This window comes from Bubalus kerabau, chromosome 10 (assembly GCF_029407905.1).
Source record: "Bubalus kerabau isolate K-KA32 ecotype Philippines breed swamp buffalo chromosome 10, PCC_UOA_SB_1v2, whole genome shotgun sequence".
NCBI lineage: Eukaryota > Metazoa > Chordata > Mammalia > Artiodactyla > Bovidae > Bubalus > Bubalus kerabau.
In genome coordinates, this window is record NC_073633.1 from 84,039,557 (window position 1) to 84,059,147 (window position 19,591).

A 19,591-nucleotide genomic window follows, 5' to 3' on the forward strand; every position below is an offset into this window, starting at 1 on the left:
CTTACAGGAGTGCTCCACTCTAGTCTCTGGGGCCTTCTTCCAAGCTTCTGATGTGCATTCTGCGAGTTTTACACTGAAACTTTCTTAATCTTACCAGAAAGGGTCAACAAGAGACTCCAAGATATTCATTAAGATCACATTTTAAATGGCAATTAAATGTAACCCAGGTAGTACAACCTTTGTATATAATTTAACATGAACAACCATGACACATGCAGCCAAGTGACAACCACCAGGAGATTCTTTCCCCCCTGCACACACACACACACACACCCCGTGAAGAGTGATCACAAGACATACTCCATTTCAGTTTTTAAGCTGAGGAAAAATGTGTTCCGTAGAATGAATGAAACTTGGGAACTATGAAACTAACGGTGATCAAGAAGGAACCCAGTCCAGCAAACAATGGGGAGAGTGCACCTCTGGACGCGGGGTCAGGTGTGGTGCATCAGTGCGAGCACCATGCAGGTGCTCCCTGTGCGGCAGGCATGCTGGTCAGTGTTTTTTTAAGCATCATTGTGTCCGGTGGGCCCAACACCGAGTTGAGGCAGATGGTTTTATCCTCATTGTACAGATGAGGAAATTAATCTCAGAGATGTTAAGTAACATGCCAGGGTCACAAAGGAGCAGGTGACAGAGCCCAAATACAAACCTCGATGTGTCTGACTCCAGAATCCTTTATATCCCCACCACACCAGTTTCCACGCTGGTCTTACAGCACTTGAGTTCTGAGAGCAATTACACTTGTAGTTGGTCTGGTCCCAAGTATTCCTGAAGGGGGTCACTTCAGAATTTTATGGAGAGGAAAAAGGATTGTCTGCAGTGACTCTCAATATATGGCGTGAGAACTACACGCTAGTGATGAAGTGGTGAGATGAGCCTGTGTAGGTGTATACATATACACAACTACCAGTTGGGAATGTAGAGGGTTGAATAGGGTGCTCTGGCTCTTTATAGGAAGAAATACCCAGGCTTCTCAGGACCCTACATTGCTCAATGGTTATTTGAGTCTATATTACTGCCACCTCACATTACCAAATATCCTCACTGACTACAGGAACCCAGGATTTCACTTATTTGGCAGTTTCAGGCCTGCTGCAAGCTACAGACTCATGATTCTCTGGCTCTACTCACTGAAAGCCATGATCAAGACCATCGAAAACAGCTCAGCTCAAATATAGACAGCAGCTCTCTGACCACTGATAGAGTTAATGAAACTCTTTCTAAGGCATGGATCTCATGTGTGAAATGAAAGTAAGGATTAGTGTTGACATTTTCTTCCTTTATATATGCCTTATTTTCCATTTTTGTTTCCTTCACAAAAGACTTCATCATGAAAAAGAGGAAGCCCAAACTGAAGTGAGTTAAAACTTTGCCTCCAAAAGGATTGTGGCTTGGCCCTGAGTTGAGGTAAGAGGTTATGGTGCATATGGGGGATAGGAGGGGACCACATGGAACTACTTCTCTTGATCTCTCTGCCTTTAGCTCTCCTTCCCAGGCTTTTCTTTTTTGTTTTTAGCTGTACCAGGTCTTAGCTTATCCCTTAGTATGGGATACTTTGGTTGCAGCATGCAGACTCTTAGTTGCAGCGTGTGAGACCTAGTTCCTTGATTAGGGATCAAATCTGGGCCCCCTGCATTGGGAACATGGAGTCTTAGCCACTGGACCACCAGGGAGTCCCTCCAGGCTTTCTTTTTCTCTTTTCCTCTTCTGGGAAACATAAGACGCTGTACCAAAGACATTGCTTTCAGGGATCAACGCTTCTAGACCTCAGGCAGCGACATGGGAACTGGCAGAAAAGAGTCTGTCTGGGCTGAGAGGGATGAAAGTGACATGACACTTGCTCTGGGAAATGAAGGGTGAATAGCTGCTGTGATATTGCTGATGACCCTGACCTGAAAGCCTGCTGACCTTTGCTTTCCTTCCTCTGTCATCCTTTCTCTCATCTGAAAGTGTGCTTTTCTTATGATTTCTTGTCATATCCTAGGAGATCCCCATATATTTAGGCCCCCAATAATCCAATTGATGTTTTCATCCATCTTCCCTCCTCCAACCTCTCACTTCCTTCTTCCTTGTATTATTATTCCCGTCCATCTTTCCAAGCACTCAAGGCAGGACTGAACCGTAGGCAATGACATAAACTCCTCTCATCAGTCTGTGAGGTTCTGATTCGTGGTGAGGGGACTTAAAAGCTCGGCTAAGTTACTTTCCCTCTCCAAGCCTCATGATGTATAAAATGAGCGTCTTAATAATGCTGCTTCATATTGCTTTTAGAATCAAATGAGGTCGCACACGTAAAGCTGTTACAGCGTGCCACGAAGCAAGAACTAAATACATGTGGCTGACTGTTGTTTTCCATCCTCTCTGTTATTTGTAAGGCCTCCCCAGACAGCCATTTTGCTTTTTTGCATTTCTTTTCCATGGGGATGGCCTTGATCCCTGTCTCCTGTACAATGTCACGAACCTCATTCCATAGTTCATCAGGCACTCTATCTATCAGATCAAGGCCCTTAAATCTATTTCTCACTTCCACTGTATAATCATAAGGGATTTGATTTAGGTCATACCGGAATGGTCTAGTGGTTTTCTCTACTTTCTTCAATTTAAGTCTGAATTTGGCAATAAGGAGTTCATGGTCTGAGCCACAGCCAGCTCCTGGTCTTGTTTTTGCTGACTGTATAGAGCTTCTCCATCTTTGGCTGCAAAGACTATAATCAATCTGATTTCGGTGTTGACCATCTGGTGATGTCCATGTATAGAGTCTTCTATCGTGTTGTTGGAATAGGGTGTTTGTTATGACCAGTGCATTTTCCTGGCAAAACTCTATTAGTCTTTGCCCTGCTTCATTCCGTATTCCAAGGCCAAATTTGCCTGTTACTCCAGGTGTTTCTTGACTTCCTACTTTTGCATTCCAGTCTCCTATAATGAAAAGGACATCTTTTTTGGGTGTTAGTTCTAAAAGGTCTTGTAGGTCTTCATAGAACCGTTCAACTTCAGCTTCTTCAGAGTTACTGGTTGGGGCATAGACTTGGATTACTGTGATATTGAATGGTTTTTGGAAATGAACAGAGATCATTCTGTTGTTTTTGAGATTGCAGCCAAGTACTGCATTTAGGACTCTCTTGTTGACCATGATGGCCACTCCATTTCTTCTGAAGGATTCCTGCCCACAGTAGTAGCTATAATGGTCATCTGAGTTAAATTCACCCATTCCAGTCCATTTCAGTTCGCTGATTCCTAGAATGTCAACATTCACTCTTGCCATCTCTTGTTTGACCACTTCCAATTTGCCTTGATTCATGTACCTGACATTCCAAGTTCCTATGCAATATTGCTCTTTACAGCGGCCTTACAAATAGCTGTGAAAAGAAGAGAGGCGAAAAGCAAAGGAGAAAAGGAAAGATATAAACATCTGAATGCACAGTTCCAAAGAATAGCAAGAAGAGATAAGAAAGCCTTCTTCAGCGATCAATGCAAAGAAATAGAGGAAAACAACAGAATGGGAAAGACTAGGGATCTCTTCAAGAAAATCAGAGATACCAAAGGAATATTTCATGCAAAGATGGGCTTGATAAAGGACAGAAATGGTATGGACCTAGCAGAAGCAGAAGATATTAAGAAGAGATGGCAAGAATACACAGAAGAACTGTACAAAAAAGATCTTCACAACCCAGATAATCACGATGCTGTGATCACTGACCTAGAGCCAGACATCCTGGAATGTGAAGTCAAGTGGGCCTTAGAAAGCATCACTATGAACAAAGCTAGTGGAGGTGATGGAATTCCAGTTGAGCTATTTCAAATCCTGGAAGATGATGCTGTGAAAGTGCTGCACTCAATATGCCAGCAAATTTGGAAAACTCAGCAGTGGCCACAGGACTGGAAAATGTCAGTTTTCATTCCAATCCCAAAGAAAGGCAATGCCAAAGAATGCTCAAACTACCGCACAATTGCACTCATCTCACACGCTAGTAAAGTAATGCTCAAAATTCTCCAAGCCAGGCTTCAGCAATATGTGAACCGTGAACTTCCTGATGTTCAAGCTGGTTTTAGAAAAGGCAGAGGAACCAGAGATCAAATTGCCAACATCTGCTGGATCATGTAAAAAGCAAGAGAGTTCCAGAAAAACATCTCTTTCTGCTTTCTTGACTATGCCAAAGCCTTTGACTGTGTGGATCACAATAAACTGTGGAAAATTCTGAAAGAGATGGGAATACCAGACCACCTCACCTGCCTCTTGAGAAATTTGTATGCAGGTCAGGAAGCACCAGTTAGAACTGGACATGGAACAACAGACTTGTTCCAAATAGGAAAAGGAGTATGTCAAGGCTATATATTGTCACCCTGTTTATTTAACTTATATGCAGAGTACATCATGAGAAATGCTGGGCTGGAAGAAACACAAGCTGGAATCAAGATTGCCGGGAGAAATATCAATAACCTCAGATATGCAGATGACACCACCCTTCTGGCAGAAAGTGAAGAGGAACTAAAAAGCCTCTTGATGAAAATGAAAGAGGAGAGTGAAAAAGTTGGCTTAAAGCTCAACATTCAGAAAACTAAGATCATGGCATACGGTCCCATCACTTCATGGGAAATAGATGGGGAAACAGTGGAAACAGTGTCAGACTTTATTTTTCTGGGCTCCAAAATCACTGCAGATGGTGATTGCAGCCATGAAATTAAAAGACACTTACTCCTTGGAAGGAAAGTTATGACCAACCTAGATAGCATATTGAAAAGCAGAGACATTACTTTGCCAACAAAGGTCCGTCTAGTCAAAGCTCTGGTTTTTCCTGTGGTCATGTATGGATGTGAGAGTTGGACTGTGAAGAAGGCTGAGCACCGAAGAATTGATGCTTTTGAACTGTGGTGTTGGAGAAGACTCTTGAGAGTCCCTTGGACTGCAAGGAGATCCAACCAGTCCATTCTGAAGGAGATCAGCCCTGGGATTTCTTTGGAAGGAGTGATGCTAAAGCTGAAACTCCAGTACTTTGGCCACCTCATGCGAAGAGTTGACTCATTGGAAAAGACTCTGATGCTGGGAGGGATTGGGGGCAGGAAGAGAAGGGGACGGCAGAGGATGAGATGGCTGGATGGCATCACTGACTCGATGGACGTGAGTCTGAGTGAACTCCGGGAGTTGGTGATGGACAGGGAGGCCTGGCGTGCTGCGATTCATGGGGTTGCAAAGAGTCAGATACGACTGAGTGACTGATCTGATCTGATCTGATCCTCTCTATTTCAGCTTGTCATTTTCTCTCTCTCTTTTATTCCGAATGATCTTTCTTCTGTCTCATTCTATCTACATTTTGGCTCCTCTGGACTATCACTTTCTCTTGGCTAATTTTACTTCCCCTGTGTTCATGTAAGATGCACTGAAGTTGGGCTGGGGAGGGGACATTGTGTTGTCAACAGCAGAAAGTCTGATGGAAAATTCCCAGAGTCACATATTCATGGGCTGTCAAGCAGCAGTGGTCTCTGTGCCCCCAAGCTTTGGTTGGGAAGGAGATGAGACGTGTTCACTACCCTCTAGCTTGGCCAGGGAAAGGAAGAGAAGGATCTCTGAGAAAGGACTGAGGTGGAAATAAATATTCAGGGCTTACCACTTGCCAATTAAGGACCCTTCCTCTGAACTGCCATGGAGTTTGTGAAGGGGAACAAGTGATCTTTTGAAGACTTGAACAGAATTGCCTTCTGGGGCCTTGTTCCCTTGTTGGAATTCTGTGATTTCTGGCAGATGAAAGATCAAATCCAATGATGTAGAGCCACTGTGTTTGTTGAAGCAGTAGTGAAAAGAGAGCGGAGAGACAGCAGGAGATGCAGAGCTGCCAGTGACTAGACAGAATCCACTGTTCACTAAGCCTCAGTCATAGATGAATGTTTTAGGAAGAAATGGTCTCAGGTTAGTAAGCCCTTTACCTACAATAAAAGGGCTTGAGACCTTTGCAATATGGGAAGGATAGTGGTAGCATTATTTGGGAAGATAGAAAATAATGGTTTGGGTAGGGGGAAATATGCTGAGAGTCTTCCCCTCACCACCCTAACTAATTCCTGTTGCTAGCACAACACCCCAGACACTTTTTTGTCATATGGATCTGATCCAGAGTCTTTGTAACCCTTATCATCCAACATTTTCTTTTTCACTTGCTTACTCTGTCACTCCAGAGAGAGTAACCTACATGTAAGTGAAAGTGTTAGTCGCTCAGTCGTACCCAACTCTTTGCAACCCCGCCAAGCTCCTCTGTCCATGGGTTTCTCCAGGCAAGAATATTGGAGTGGGTTTCCACTGCCTTCTCCAGGGGATCTTCCCAACCCAGGTATCAAACCTGGGTCTCCTGAACTGCAGGCAGATTCTTTACCGTCTAAGCCAATAGGAAGTATGTCTGAGGGCAGGTGTATTATGTCTGATTCAGATGGATCTCCAGTGCCTAGCACAGTGCCTGGAATACCATCAATGTGGATAAAATATGTTGAATTAATGAATAAGTAAGGCAACTTAATTATTATATTAAATGCTCTCTGTCTCTATTCATTGTATGTCCATTCCTTCATTTTCCTGAGGTTTATACGTAAGTGCAATGAAGAAGAGTAACAGGAAATCTCCCACAAGGATCGACGAGAAAGATGACATCTGTGTCCCAGACTCCAAGGATCAAGGAGAGCTTCAAAATATGTTGAATGGAGGAGAATACGCCCCTTTTGTATCTCCTCCCATATTAGAAAGCAATTTTATCCAGGTAAATGATAATTAAACCTTGAATTAAGTTAGGATAACCTCATAATTAATTTTCTCAAAGACAATGGAAAAGGTTGGAAAAATTATTTTAATATTTTAAAAGGGACTGTGTGATAGAATTAAAGGGGATAGTTTGGGAACTTCAAACAATCTAAACTAATATAATGTAAAAGGAAAATTCACTTCAAATTTCCCCAAAAACTCTAACCTAGAAATTCTGTCCCAACTCTACTGAAATTATTCTATAATCTTCCCAAAATTACACAAAGAAAGTATAGTCATTTTTAAATATTCTGCCACAGGAAATCATTCAGATAACTCCTTTCTTAACTTAGGAGACATTTTAAAGAATAATATCTATGACACAACTAGGGATTAAAATGCATTTTCCTTCTTAGTTCTAAAGGAAAATATACTTGTTAAATTGTATCAAGGAGCGAAGTTTCCTTCTCCTAAAAATGTACCGACATTATGAATGAAACTACACTTTAATGCATTTGGGAGCCGTTCTAAATTTCCTCTAAACATAGGGAGGGAGGTGACGCCTCAAAGAATACCAGCGTTTAAGTCATACCCCAAAACGCACGTGAAGTCATGTTTTGATGTAATTCACCTTCTGTGTGCTTCTTTCCTAATAATCTTTTTATTTTTCTTCTGCACCTTTCTCAAATAATCATTTTCAAGCTTTAATGAACACTGGGGGAGGCAGTCAGCTTTTGATAACTTAGATATGTCCTCATATCAGCCTTCCTCAGCAACCAATGCAAAGAAATAGAGGAAAACAATAGAATGGGAAAGACTAGAGATCTCTTCAAGAAAATTAGAGATACCAAGGGAACATTTTATGCAAAGATGGGCTCGATAAAGGACAGAAATGGACCTAGGTATGGACCTAACAGAAGCAGAAGATATTAAGAAGAGATGGCAAGAATACACAGAAGAACTGTACAAAAAAGATCTTAACGACCCAGATAATCACAATGGTGTGATCACTCACCTAGAGCCAGACATCCTGGAATGTGAAGTCAAGTGGGCCTTAGAAAGCATCACTACGAACAAAGCTAGTGGAGGTGATGGAATTCCAGTTGAGCTATTCCAAATCCTGGAAGATGATGCTGTGAAAGTGCTGCGCTCAATATGCCAGCAAATTTGGAAAACTCAGCAGTGGCCACAGGACTGGAAAACATCAGTTTTCATTCCAATCCCAAAGAAAGGCAATGCCAAAGAATGCTCAAACGACCACACAATTGCACTCATCTCACACGCTAGTAAAGTAATGAATTCTTTACTTGGAAATTCTCAAAATTCTCCAAGCCAGGCTTCAGCAATATGTGAACTGTGAACTTCCAGATGTTCAAGCTGGTTTTAGAAAAGGCAGAGGAACCAGAGATCAAATTGCCAACATCCGCTGGATCATGGAAAAAGCAAGAGAGTTCCAGAAAAACATCTCTTTCTGCTTTATTGACTATGTCAAAGCCTTTGACCTTTGACTTGACAAGAAACTGTGGAAAATTCTGAAAGAGATGGGAATACCAGACCACCTGACCTGCCTCTTGAGAAACCTGTATGCAGGTCAGGAAGCAACAGTTAGAACTGGACATGGAACAACAGACTGGTTCCAAATAGGAAAAGGAGTATGTCAAGGCTGTATATTGTCACCCTGCTTATTTAACTTCTATGCAGAGTACATCGTGAGAAACGCTGGGCTGGAAGATGCACAAGCTGTAATCAAAATTGCCGGGAGAAATATCAATAACCTCAGATATGCAGATGACACCACCCTTATGGCAGAAAGTGAAGAAGAACTAAAAAGCCTCTTGATGAAAATGAAAGAGGAGAGTGAAAAAGTTGGCTTAAAGCTCAACATTCAGAAAACTAAGATCATGGCATCTGGTCCCATCACTTCATGGGAAATGGATTGGGAAACAGTGGAAACAGTGTCAGACTTTATTTTTCTGGGCTCCAAAATCACTGCAGATGGTGATTGCAGCCATGAAATTAAAAGACTCTTACTCCTTGGAAGGAAAGTTATGACCAACCTAGATAGCATATTCAAAAGCAGAGACATTATTTTGCCAACAAAGGTCCGTCTAGTCAAAGCTATGGTTTTTCCAGTGGTCATGTATGGATGTGAGAGTTGAACTGTCAAGAAAGCTGAGCGCCAAAGAATTGATGCTTTTGAACTGTGGTGTTGGAGAAGACTCTTGAGAGTCCCTTGGACTGCAAGGAGATTCAACCAGTCCATTCTGAAGAAGATCAGCCCTGGGATTTCTTTGGAAGGAATGATGCTAAAGCTGAAACTCCAGTACTTTGGCCACCTCATGCGAAGAGTTGACTCATTGGAAAAGACTCTGATGCTGGGAGGGATTGGGGGCAGGAGGAGAAGGGGACGACAGAGGATGAGATGGCTGGATGGCATCACCGACTCGATGGACATGAGTTTGAGTAAACTCCGGGAGTTGGTGATGGACAGGGAGGCCTGGTGTGCTGCGATTCATGGGGTCGCAAAGAGTTGGACACGACTGAGTGACTGAACTGAACTGAACATGTCATAACTAGATAAGTTATCCCTTCAACACACACAACCTCTTGTGATTACTATGTCTTTGGCAGCAAATTATCAAGGTACCTGATTCAAGTGTGAGCAAAAAAAAACACTGATTATCTCAAGTAAATTGGTGGCTCAGATGTAAGGAGTCTGCCTGCAATGCAGGAGACCCAGGTTTGATCCATGGGTCGGGAAGACACCCTGGAGAAAGGAATGGCTACCCACTCCAGTATTCTTACCTGGAGAATCTCATTGGCAGAGGAGCCTGGAGGGCTATGGTCCATGGGGTTGAAAAGAGTTGGACACAACTGAGCGACTAACACAGATACAGATTGAAAGAACCAAAGTGGACTCTGTGAGAGAGGGAGAGGGTGGGAAGATTTGGGAGAATGGCATTGAAACATGTAAAATATCATGTTATGAAACGAGTTGCCAGTCCAGGTTCGATGCACGATACTGGATGCTTGGGGCTGGTGCACTGGGACGACCCAGAGGGATGGTGTGGGGAGGGAGGAGGGAGGAGGGAGGAGGGTTCGGGATGGGGAACACATGTATACCTGTGGCGGATTCATTTTGATATTTGGCAAAACTAATACAATTATGTAAAGTTTAAAAATAAAATAAAATTAAAAAAAAAAGATGCTAATAACATCAATTTGAAAGAGGTCACGGCATTTGTAAACTACTGGAGACCCTTACAGTGTTTTCCCATTTGAATAAAGCATTGCATCTCTTCGTTAAAAAAAAAAAAAAAGAAAGAAAGAACCAAAGTGCTGCAACTCATTCACAAGAGCCATCAGGGTCCCGGCGTCTCTCTTTTTGTCCTGTTACCTACAAATTTCTCCCTTAAGGACATCACATGAGAGCAGGACATGACAGCTGCCAGCAAGAGAAGGGGTACATCTCCTCTCTGCAACTGTGAGAGCTGAGACCCCTTTCCCAGAGCCACCGGGAGGCTCGGTCCCATTGGCCAGGCCTGAGTCACATGCCCCTGCAGAGAGCAATCACTGGCCAGGGGATATCACCATGACTAGTTTGGGTGGATGAGTTCACTCCTCAGCTGGGGGCACCATCCCTGAGGGGTGGATCCTGGACAAAACCAGAATTCTATTAATCAGGAAGAATAGGAGCACTGCTTTGGGTAGCTAATCAATAGTGTAGGCTACAATCTCCTTCTAAATATATTTGTTTTTCGGTAATTTACTTTCTTGCAGCAGTTAATATGCAGCTGAGAAACCAAGTGTTTTCCCTCTCTGGCTTCCTTCACATCCCTGTCCACCCACTTTCCAGTCTCCTCCTCTTCCAGCCAGCAGAGATTCTGCTGGGTGCCCAGCCAGTCCATGCCCCATGTTGCTCAGGTCTGATTTAGAGGCCCTTCCTCGGGGGATCTTTTCTGACTCTATGGCCAGGGTGTACCGAGCTGGCTGATTGGTAAGAGTTCAGGAAGTTTACAAGTCAGTTGTTAAACACAGTCATCATTAAGAATTAAATAGCATAACCTTATAAATAAAACTATATTCAGAACAAAGGCAACAAATGCTCAAAATTTGTCCTTCATTCTACTACATTTTACTATTATCTTGGGGTTATGGATACAAGAGATCCAACCAGTCTATTCTGAAGGAGATCAGCCCTGGGATTTCTTTGGAAGGAATGCTGCTAAAGCTGAAATTCCAGTACTTTGGCCACCTCATGCGAAGAGTTGACTCATTGGAAAAGACTCTGATGCTGGGAGGGATTGGGGGCAGGAGGAGAAGGGGATGACAGAGGATGAGATGGCTGGATGGCATCACTGACTCGATGGACGTGAGTCTGAGTGAACTCTGGGAGTTGGTGATGGACAGGGAGGCCTGGCGTGCTGCGATTCATGGGGTCGCAAAGAGTCGGACACGACTGAGAGACTGAACTGAACTATGGATACAAGAGTTTGACTTCTGTGAGAACCACTTGGCTGTATGGACTACAACATAGAACAGTATATGACTGTAAATTATCTGCTACAATTTATAATAAACTGATATCTTCTCTGAGAAAGGTAGTTACACACATACCTGCCTTCTTCCCCACTAAGTCAAGTTTTCTGTCATGCACCCCAGAGCACAGTACCCTGAACTTGTGCTCAATAACACTTAAGACACTTAGTAACATACTTGTTTAATGTTCATTTTCACCAGTGGACCCCAGAGATCAGGGACCATGTCTATTCACTGTGATATCTCCAAGAAGTCACATGAGCAAAAGCATCATAGTTCAGTTCAGTTGCTCAGTTGTATCTGACTCTTGGCGACTCCATGGACTGCAGCACGCCTGGCCTTCCTGTCCATCGCCAACTCCTGGAGTTTTCTCAACTCATGTCCATTGAGTCAGTGATGCCATCCAACCATCTCATCCTCTGTCATTCCCTTCTCCTCCCACCTTCAATCTTTCCCAGCATCTGGGTCTTTTCCAATGAGTCAGCTCTTTGCATCAGGTGGCCAAAGTATTGGAGTTTCAGCTTCAACACCAGTCCTTCCAATGAACACCCAGGTCTGATCTCCTTTAGGAGGGAATGGTTGGATCTCCTTGCAGTCCAAGGGACTCTCAAGAGTCTTCTCCAACACCACAGTTTTAAAGCATCAATTCTTCGGCATTCAGCTTTCTTTATAGCATCATGGTTCATCTCTCCTTTATTCCTACACTGTTTGGGTAAGTGAGGTTGTTGAGGCCACAGACCTTATCAGAACTTCCCTCTTCCTCTTCTCTGCCTCAGGTCAACAGGAGAGGGGAATCCATTTACCTTCATAACCGAGCCAACTGGGTGACCGTAGGCATCTGCTCTTCCAATCCCACCACCAAGACCCCTAACGTGATGTTGCTGGCTCATCTGACACCCACCGCCCAGAAAGATTCAGAACCCCTGTTTACAAGTCTCCTGACATCTCCTTCTCCAGAAAATCTGGTGCTTACCAGGTGAGTTACAAAGGAAAGAGGTTCACGACCTGTCAGAAAAAGACGCTTTTACCCCGGAGGAGATGAAACTAGAAACACGGATGATAAATGCTCCTCACTTGTTTCCTGCTACAGATGACAGAGTCACATCCTTAGAGTCTGGGGAGGTAGTCTGACAACCTGGCAGTCAAAACAAGTGGTTCACCTTTAGCTTCTCAAAAATTAAACCTAGGGGACTTCCTCGGTGGTCCAGTGGCTAAGACTCCACACTCCCAATGCAGAAGCTTAGGTTCGATCCCTGTTCAGGGAACGAAGGTCCCACGTGCTGCAGCTAAGACATGGGACAACCAAATTAATTGACTAATTATATAAAATGAAGTCTGGAGTGCTACAGTCCATGGGGTCGCAAAGGGTTGGACACGACTGAGTGACTGAACTGAACTGACTGAACAGAAACTTCCTCCCCCACCACCCCAACTTCCATCAGGATTAGTTCTGTTCTTGTCTCAATCCACCAACTTGCTGTAGGACCCACAGCAAATCACTCTCAGTCTCAACCTTGCAGGACTAACTGAATGGGACAGCTTCTCATAGATAAGTAATAAATAGCTGATATACTAGTTGATAGTCTTAGGAGTATGATTCAGGTGAGTTGGTCTTCAGGAGCCTGATTATATGTATGAAAAAATCAAGGTTTTGAGCCTCAAAAACCATGAGCCAGACCTGGGAACATGTGGCCACAAGAAGGTCCTGCCGCATCCCACGCCGGCTCCTCCCCAAACACCTGGTGTCCTGTCTCACTCCACAAATGTCTATAACATGAAAGGCCTTGTGACAGTTTCCAGTCAGGCCTCCAGATGATATTTGCATTTGTCTGCAGGTTTCTCCCTCTGCAGTTTGTGACTCTCTCTGTACATGATGCCGAGAATATGCGCATCAAAGTAAAGCTGGTGAGTGGCCGAGCCTACTACCTACAGCTCTGCGCCCCTGCATGCAGACAAGAAGCCCTGTTCGGTCAGTGGGTAGAGCTCATCTCCCTCTTGAATAAGGAGAAAGCCAAAGCTTCCAAAGTGTCGGAAGTCTCCAGCCTCTCGGAAATCACAAACAGCACAGACATCACAGGCTCAGTGGACATCATGGATATAGCAGCCTTCCCCACCATACAGACCTCACACCTGTCCACATGTTCAGACCCCAACAACGATGTAGAAAGCGTTGATTTCTCGGAATTCACAGACATCACTGATGTCACCGACGTCACGGATATTCCAGAAAATGAGGTCACTGAGGCCCCAGATATAAATATTGTCACAGAAGTCACAGAAGTCACAGACATCTGTGGAGTCACAGCAAGCTCAGGGGTCAGAGTGGTGTTTGAAAATGATGACATACTCAAGGCCAAGCAGGAGGAAAAGGTATGTGACATAGAAGACTTTCATTCTCTAATAATTACTCTCTTTCACGCTCTTTGCTGAGCTTCATGACATTGATTATTGAAATAGTATGGAGCTTACTCTGATTAACCTAACACTAAGAATGAGATCTGATCCCTGAACCCCTGCATAAAAGAGTTGTAAGATGTCCCCTGAAATAGGCAGTGACCAGCCATACCATAAAACTTAACCCTGTATCAGGAGGCATGGTAGGATAAAAAGAACTTTGGTATCAGAGTCAGAAGTCCTGGGTTGGAATCCTGCCCTGCCTGCTTCATGTTAGTTTGGCCAAGTCACTGAACATGCAGCTCTCAAGTGAGAATAGTAATATCATGTAAGGGTTATATTAAGGTTTAAATGTGCACAAATGTATGAAGTACACTGAAGGATGGGGTGAAACTTCAATAAGTAAAAGTGAGGAATGAAAATAAGAAAATAAATTCCCCAAAGAAGTGAGCAGCTTTAGAAATATCCAGAAAGTGGAAAAACACAGAGCCATATCCAACAATATATCAGTTTGGCTGGAGCATAATATATGTGGAAAATATTAAGATATAGGATTGGAAAATTGCTTGCAAATCTTAAATGCCAAAATAAGAAGTGTAGACTCAGGCTTTGAACAAACCTTAGCCACAAAAGCTCTGTGTATGGGAGTGAAGGCACTGTGTTTTAAAAAGATTATTCTGATGGCAGGACAGGTTGTGTAGGTAAAGAGATTGGTGTGGAGGTTGTAGCTGAGAACTCCCCATGGGGCCCAGGACAGAAAGATGACAGAGGGCAAAGATGGACATTTCACAGAGGAAACCACTAGCTACTAAAGTTAGTGGAAAAGGTTAACCTCACTAGTAATAAAAAAAAATGCAAACAAAAAAATATTTCATCCATAAAGCTGTTAAATAAGAGATCAACACAGTCAGCATTAGTAAAGTTGGGGTCATCTTGGAGTTTCTAAAGATTCATGGCAGGGTGAGAATTAGAAAAAACTTTCTTGAAATCATTATGAGTCAAGAACCTAGAAATGTTGACACCCTTTGACTCAGTGACTTCACTTTTAAGAATCTTTCTTAAGGAATTAGTGAAGTCGCTCAGTCGTACCCGACTCTTTGTGACCCCATGGATAGTAGCCTGCACCAAGCTCCTCCGTCCATGGGATTTTCAAGGCAAGAGTACTGGAGTGGGTTGCCATTTCCTTCTCCAGGGAATCTTCCCAACCCAGGGATCAAACCCAGGCCTCTCACATTGTAAGATTAATCTTAAGGAATTAATCACCAATAAGAATGAGGATCTAGCTATAAAGATGTTAATTGTACCACATCTATACTATGTTTATAAAAATAAAATAATGATAATGAAGAAGTAACTTAAACATCCACCACAGAGGAAGGGCTAAATGAATTTAAACCACAAAGGGCATGTGCCATGTTTATATCATTCAGGAGCAACCAAAGTGACGGACAAAATTATATCCACTCAGTAAATACTGGTTAAATGAACAACTACTCCGTAGCGCTAAAACTGTTGGAGAATTTTTCTTTTCTTGGAAAAATATTTATGATATAAAGCTGAATGAAAAATGAACTAAAGGGTTTTATAATCCTTATTACAAAAAAATGCAAGTATATACATAGCTAATAGGAGGGGGAGAAAGTCATGTTGTTAATAGTTATTTCTGGGCTTCCCTGAGAGCTCAGTTGGTAAAGAATCCACCTGCAATGCAAGAGACCCCAGTTCAATTCCTGGGTTGGGAAGATCCTTTGGAGAAGGGATAGGCTACCCACTCCAGTATTCTTGGGCCTCCCTTGTGGCTCAGCTGGTAAAGAATCTGCCTGCAATGCAGGAAGAATCCGCCTGCAGTGCAGGAGAACTGGGTTCGATCCCTGAGTTGGGAAGATCCCTGGAGAAGGGAAAGGCTACCCACTCTAGTATTCTGGCCTAGAGATTTCCATAGACTGTATACTCCATGGGGTTTCAAAAGTCGGACACAACTGAGCAACTTTCACATCCTTATTACATAAAAATGCAAGTGTATATACAGACAATTGGAGAGGGGGAAGTCGTATTGTTAATAATAGTTTATTTCTAGGTTGTGGTCTTATAAGCAATTGATGTTTTATTCTTTACGGGTTTCTGAATGTTCTGCTTCTTATAATAATAATTTTTAATTAAAAAATTCAAGTAGCTTTACAAAGTTTTAATAACATAGGGAGATTTTTATAATAAATTTTAAAGTGAAAAAATATGGGCTACAGCACTGCAATATGATCACAAAACAGGCACATTCAAAATAAATAAATGGAGAAAAAGACCAGAATGAAATGTACCATAGTAGTTATTTTTGGCCTGTGGCATCAAAAAGCAATAATTTTCTCCCTTTAACTGTATATCTTTTAGGATTTTCTAAATATTCTATGAAAAATATATATTACTTTCATTGTCAGAAAAAATGTTTAATTTTTACAGAAGATTACTGCATTATTTTCAAAGAACAGTATAGAGGTGGTGGACTAGATAATGACAAAAGGGGGAAGAAGGCGCAGATGTCAGTGATATTAGACAGACAGAATCTTTCAGACCAGCTGGCCTATGGCTCTGAGGCCCGAGAGAGAGTCTGGGGGAGGCGAGGAGCGACAGAGCAGCGGTGCTAATAACAGACGCCAGGGGCACTAGGAGAATGGCTGAGATACTAGAATGCTAAATTTTAGGTCTTTTGAAAAACAAACTCTTTAGTATTTTTATGAACCTCCAACTCCTGTCACCTATTAGATGCTCTTAAGTCAAGAGCAACTTTGGATGGGAACAATTGGTGGCAAGACATTTCTAGAAAACCTTCCTTTCCCTGCCAGTTGAGGGAGAGGAAGCCCTGTGATGAGTCCTAATTTTCCTTCTTGAGGTGGCACTGGTGTGCGTGGCCATGTGAGGTTTCGAATGTGCTGTTGGGCCCCGTTGCTGCCAGCCTCCAGTGCCCACCTAGGCTCCTCTCAACGGCTGTGCAACGCCAAGCCTCATCCCTTCATCACTGCACTTTGTGCGCTCGAGGGCATGCAGTAAATATGAATGAAATGATTACTGCTTCATAAATAATCTGTTTCTGTGTGATGCTCTTCTGTCACCTGATTTGCTGCTGCTTGTTATTTTCAAAGGAAAAAATGGAAAACGTTCTGAAGTCTGGGTGTTTACGAGATACAAAAAGTAAGAATGAGTTTAGAGAATCCCCAAAACGTGTCACCATCTCAAACCTAGCACTGACTTTCGAAGGTGAAAGATGTTTTCAAACTACCTTGACTCCAGAAGAAGATGAGACAGAGAAATCCAAAGAGATGAGCGACAGACCCCGCGAAATAAGGACAATGGACTCTGAAAGCACAACTCTCAAGGCTGAAGAATCCAGGTATGTAAAGCAGGGAGTTGCCAAATGATGCTAAGACATTAAATATGTAAATAAGTGCACGCTTTAAAGTCCCTGCAGGACTTCCCTGGCAGTCCATTGGTTAAGACTATGCCCTTCCAATCTAGAGGGCATGGGTTCAATCCCTGGTCAGGGAAATAAGATCCCACATGCTGTGTGGTGAGACCAAAAATAAAGGAAAAATAAATAAAGTCCCTGCAACTCAGGCATTTGTCATGGAAGATTCTCAAACATACGAATGACATATGAATGATGACATAATCTCAGACATATGAATGATAACATAATCAACTCAATTATCCACATTTGGTTTCAGTTCAGTTCAGTCGCTCAGTCATGTCCAACTCTTTGCGACCCCATGAATCACAGCACACCAGGCCTCCCTGTCCATCACCAACTCCCGGAGTTCACCCAAACCCACATCCATCAAGTTAGTGATGCCTTCCAGCCATCTCATCCTCTGTCGTCCCCTTCTCCTCCTGCCCCCAATCCCTCCCAGCATCAGAGTCTTTTCCAATGAGTCAACTCTTCACATGAGGTGGCCAAAGTACTGGAGTTTCAGCTTTAGCATCATTCCTTCCAAAGAACAGCCAGGACTGATCTCCTTCAGAATGGACTGGTTGGATCTCCTTGCAGTCCATTTGGTTTAACCTTGTCTAATTTTTATTTTCACACCAACTTCTTAAACCAGTCAGTTGGCATTCTGCGCTATCTGCCTTGTATAGATGGTGTGTGCTGAAGGAAATAAAATAGAATTATGGTGTCCACATTTTGGAGCTAGGGCATTGATTATCTGGAGTAATTATGGGTACTTTTATCTTTACACTTCTATTTTCTTCTTTACATGTCCCTTACACTTTTCTACACTTCCAATGAATAACTTAATAATCTGAAAAAATGTTTTTATAATTATAAATACCCAATTACATGATGAATGTGAGAGACACTGTGGTATTATAAAAATAAAAGTTAATATGTTTATTCTGGAGTAACAGCTATCAAGAAAAACATAGAGATCTAAAAGCTATATTAGCAAGAATGAAAATCAGGAATGTATTGAACTATGTCTAAGTTATTTTTAAATATAAAAAGGAACAGGGGAGGAGCTAAGATGGCAGAGGAGTGGGACAGGGAGAACACTTTCTCCCCCACAAATTCATCAAAAGAACATTTAAACGCCGAGTAAATTCCACAAAACAACTTCTGAATGCCGGCACAGGACATCAGGCACCCAGAAAAGCAACCCAAGTCTTCGAAAGGAGGTAGGAAAAAAATATAAAAGACAAAAAAAAGAGACAAAAGAGGGAGGGATGGAGTTCCGTCCCGGGAAGGGAGTCTTAAAAAGAGAGAAGTTTCCAAACACCAGGAAACCTTCTCACTGCCGAATCTGTGCCGAGCCTTGGAAGCACAGAGGGCAACGTAACAGGGAGGAAAAATAAATAAACAATTAAAACCCGCACATTGCGAGCCCTACGGTAACTCCCCCAGCGGAGAAGCAGCGCAGACGCCTGCATCCGCCATTAGCAAGCGGGGGCTGGGCAGGGAGGCGTGGCACGGGCTGCATCGCAAGGATCTGGCCTGAATACCCCGAGTGCTATCTGAGCGAAATAATTTGGGCTAGCAAACCAGACTGTGGGATATCTACCACGCGAAAAGCCAGCCCTAACCTAAGACACCTCCAGGCCCGTGCACAAAACAAAGGACTGAACAGAGATAGCTGGCGGCAGACCATCCCCCTCTGGTGACAGGCAGCCAGAGCCGGAAGGGGACAATCGCAGCCCGAGAGAGACATTATCTATAAAACTGTAAGCAGGCTTCTTTGCTAACTAAAACTTCTTGGGGGTCTGGATGGTCAACATCTGCCTGAGAAGGTGCGCTGGTTGCATACCTAGATAACTGAGCAGCGGGGAGGCGATAAGTCGCAGCATTGGGGCTCACCAAACACCTCATCACCTGAGCTGCTCAGATCTGGGAAGGGCACAAAACGCAGGCCCAACTGAGAGTCTGCGCCTCTGAGGACTACCCGAGTGCCTGAACCTGAGCGGCTTGGACCTGGGAAGTGCAGGCAGCCCAGGGCCGGCCTCGGATGGTTCCCGGCGGAGCAACCTAGAGCCTGAGCAGCGTGGGCAGGGAGGCTACACGCGCCATGAATGGGGGGCAGACCCAGTGTGGCTGAGGCACTGCGAGCGCACGCCAGTGTTATTTGTTTGCAGCATCCCTCCCTCCCTCCCCACAGCGCGACTGAACAAGTGAGCCTAAAAAAAAAAAAAAAAAAAAGTGTCCTCCACCGTCCCTTTTGTGTCAGGGCGGAAATCAGACACTGAAGAGACCAGCAAACAGAAGAAGCTATAACAGAGGGAACCGCCTTGGAAGCTATAGGCCATAGATTAAAACCCTGTGGTTACTACCAACTACATAGGAAGGGGCCTATAGATCTTGAGAAATATAAGTCGGACCAAGGAACTAGCCAAAAATGAACTGAACCCACAATACTCACAACAAAACCGGAGAAAGTCCTAGATATATTTTTACTATTT

At 43.3% G+C, this 19,591-nt stretch overlaps 1 protein-coding gene across 1 annotated transcript in view; it reads left to right on the plus strand.

Moving 5' to 3' along the window:
- The first annotated feature begins 6,581 nt into the window (after window positions 1-6,581).
- Window positions 6,582-19,591, plus strand: part of GARIN2 (golgi associated RAB2 interactor family member 2) — a 34,617-nt gene continuing 21,607 nt past the window's right edge. The window contains exons 1-4 of the mRNA XM_055539018.1: window positions 6,582-6,740; window positions 12,037-12,236; window positions 13,096-13,630; window positions 16,789-17,038. Of these exons, the coding sequence (XP_055394993.1) occupies window positions 6,582-6,740; window positions 12,037-12,236; window positions 13,096-13,630; window positions 16,789-17,038 (1,144 nt within the window). The remainder of the gene's footprint in view (window positions 6,741-12,036; window positions 12,237-13,095; window positions 13,631-16,788; window positions 17,039-19,591) is intronic.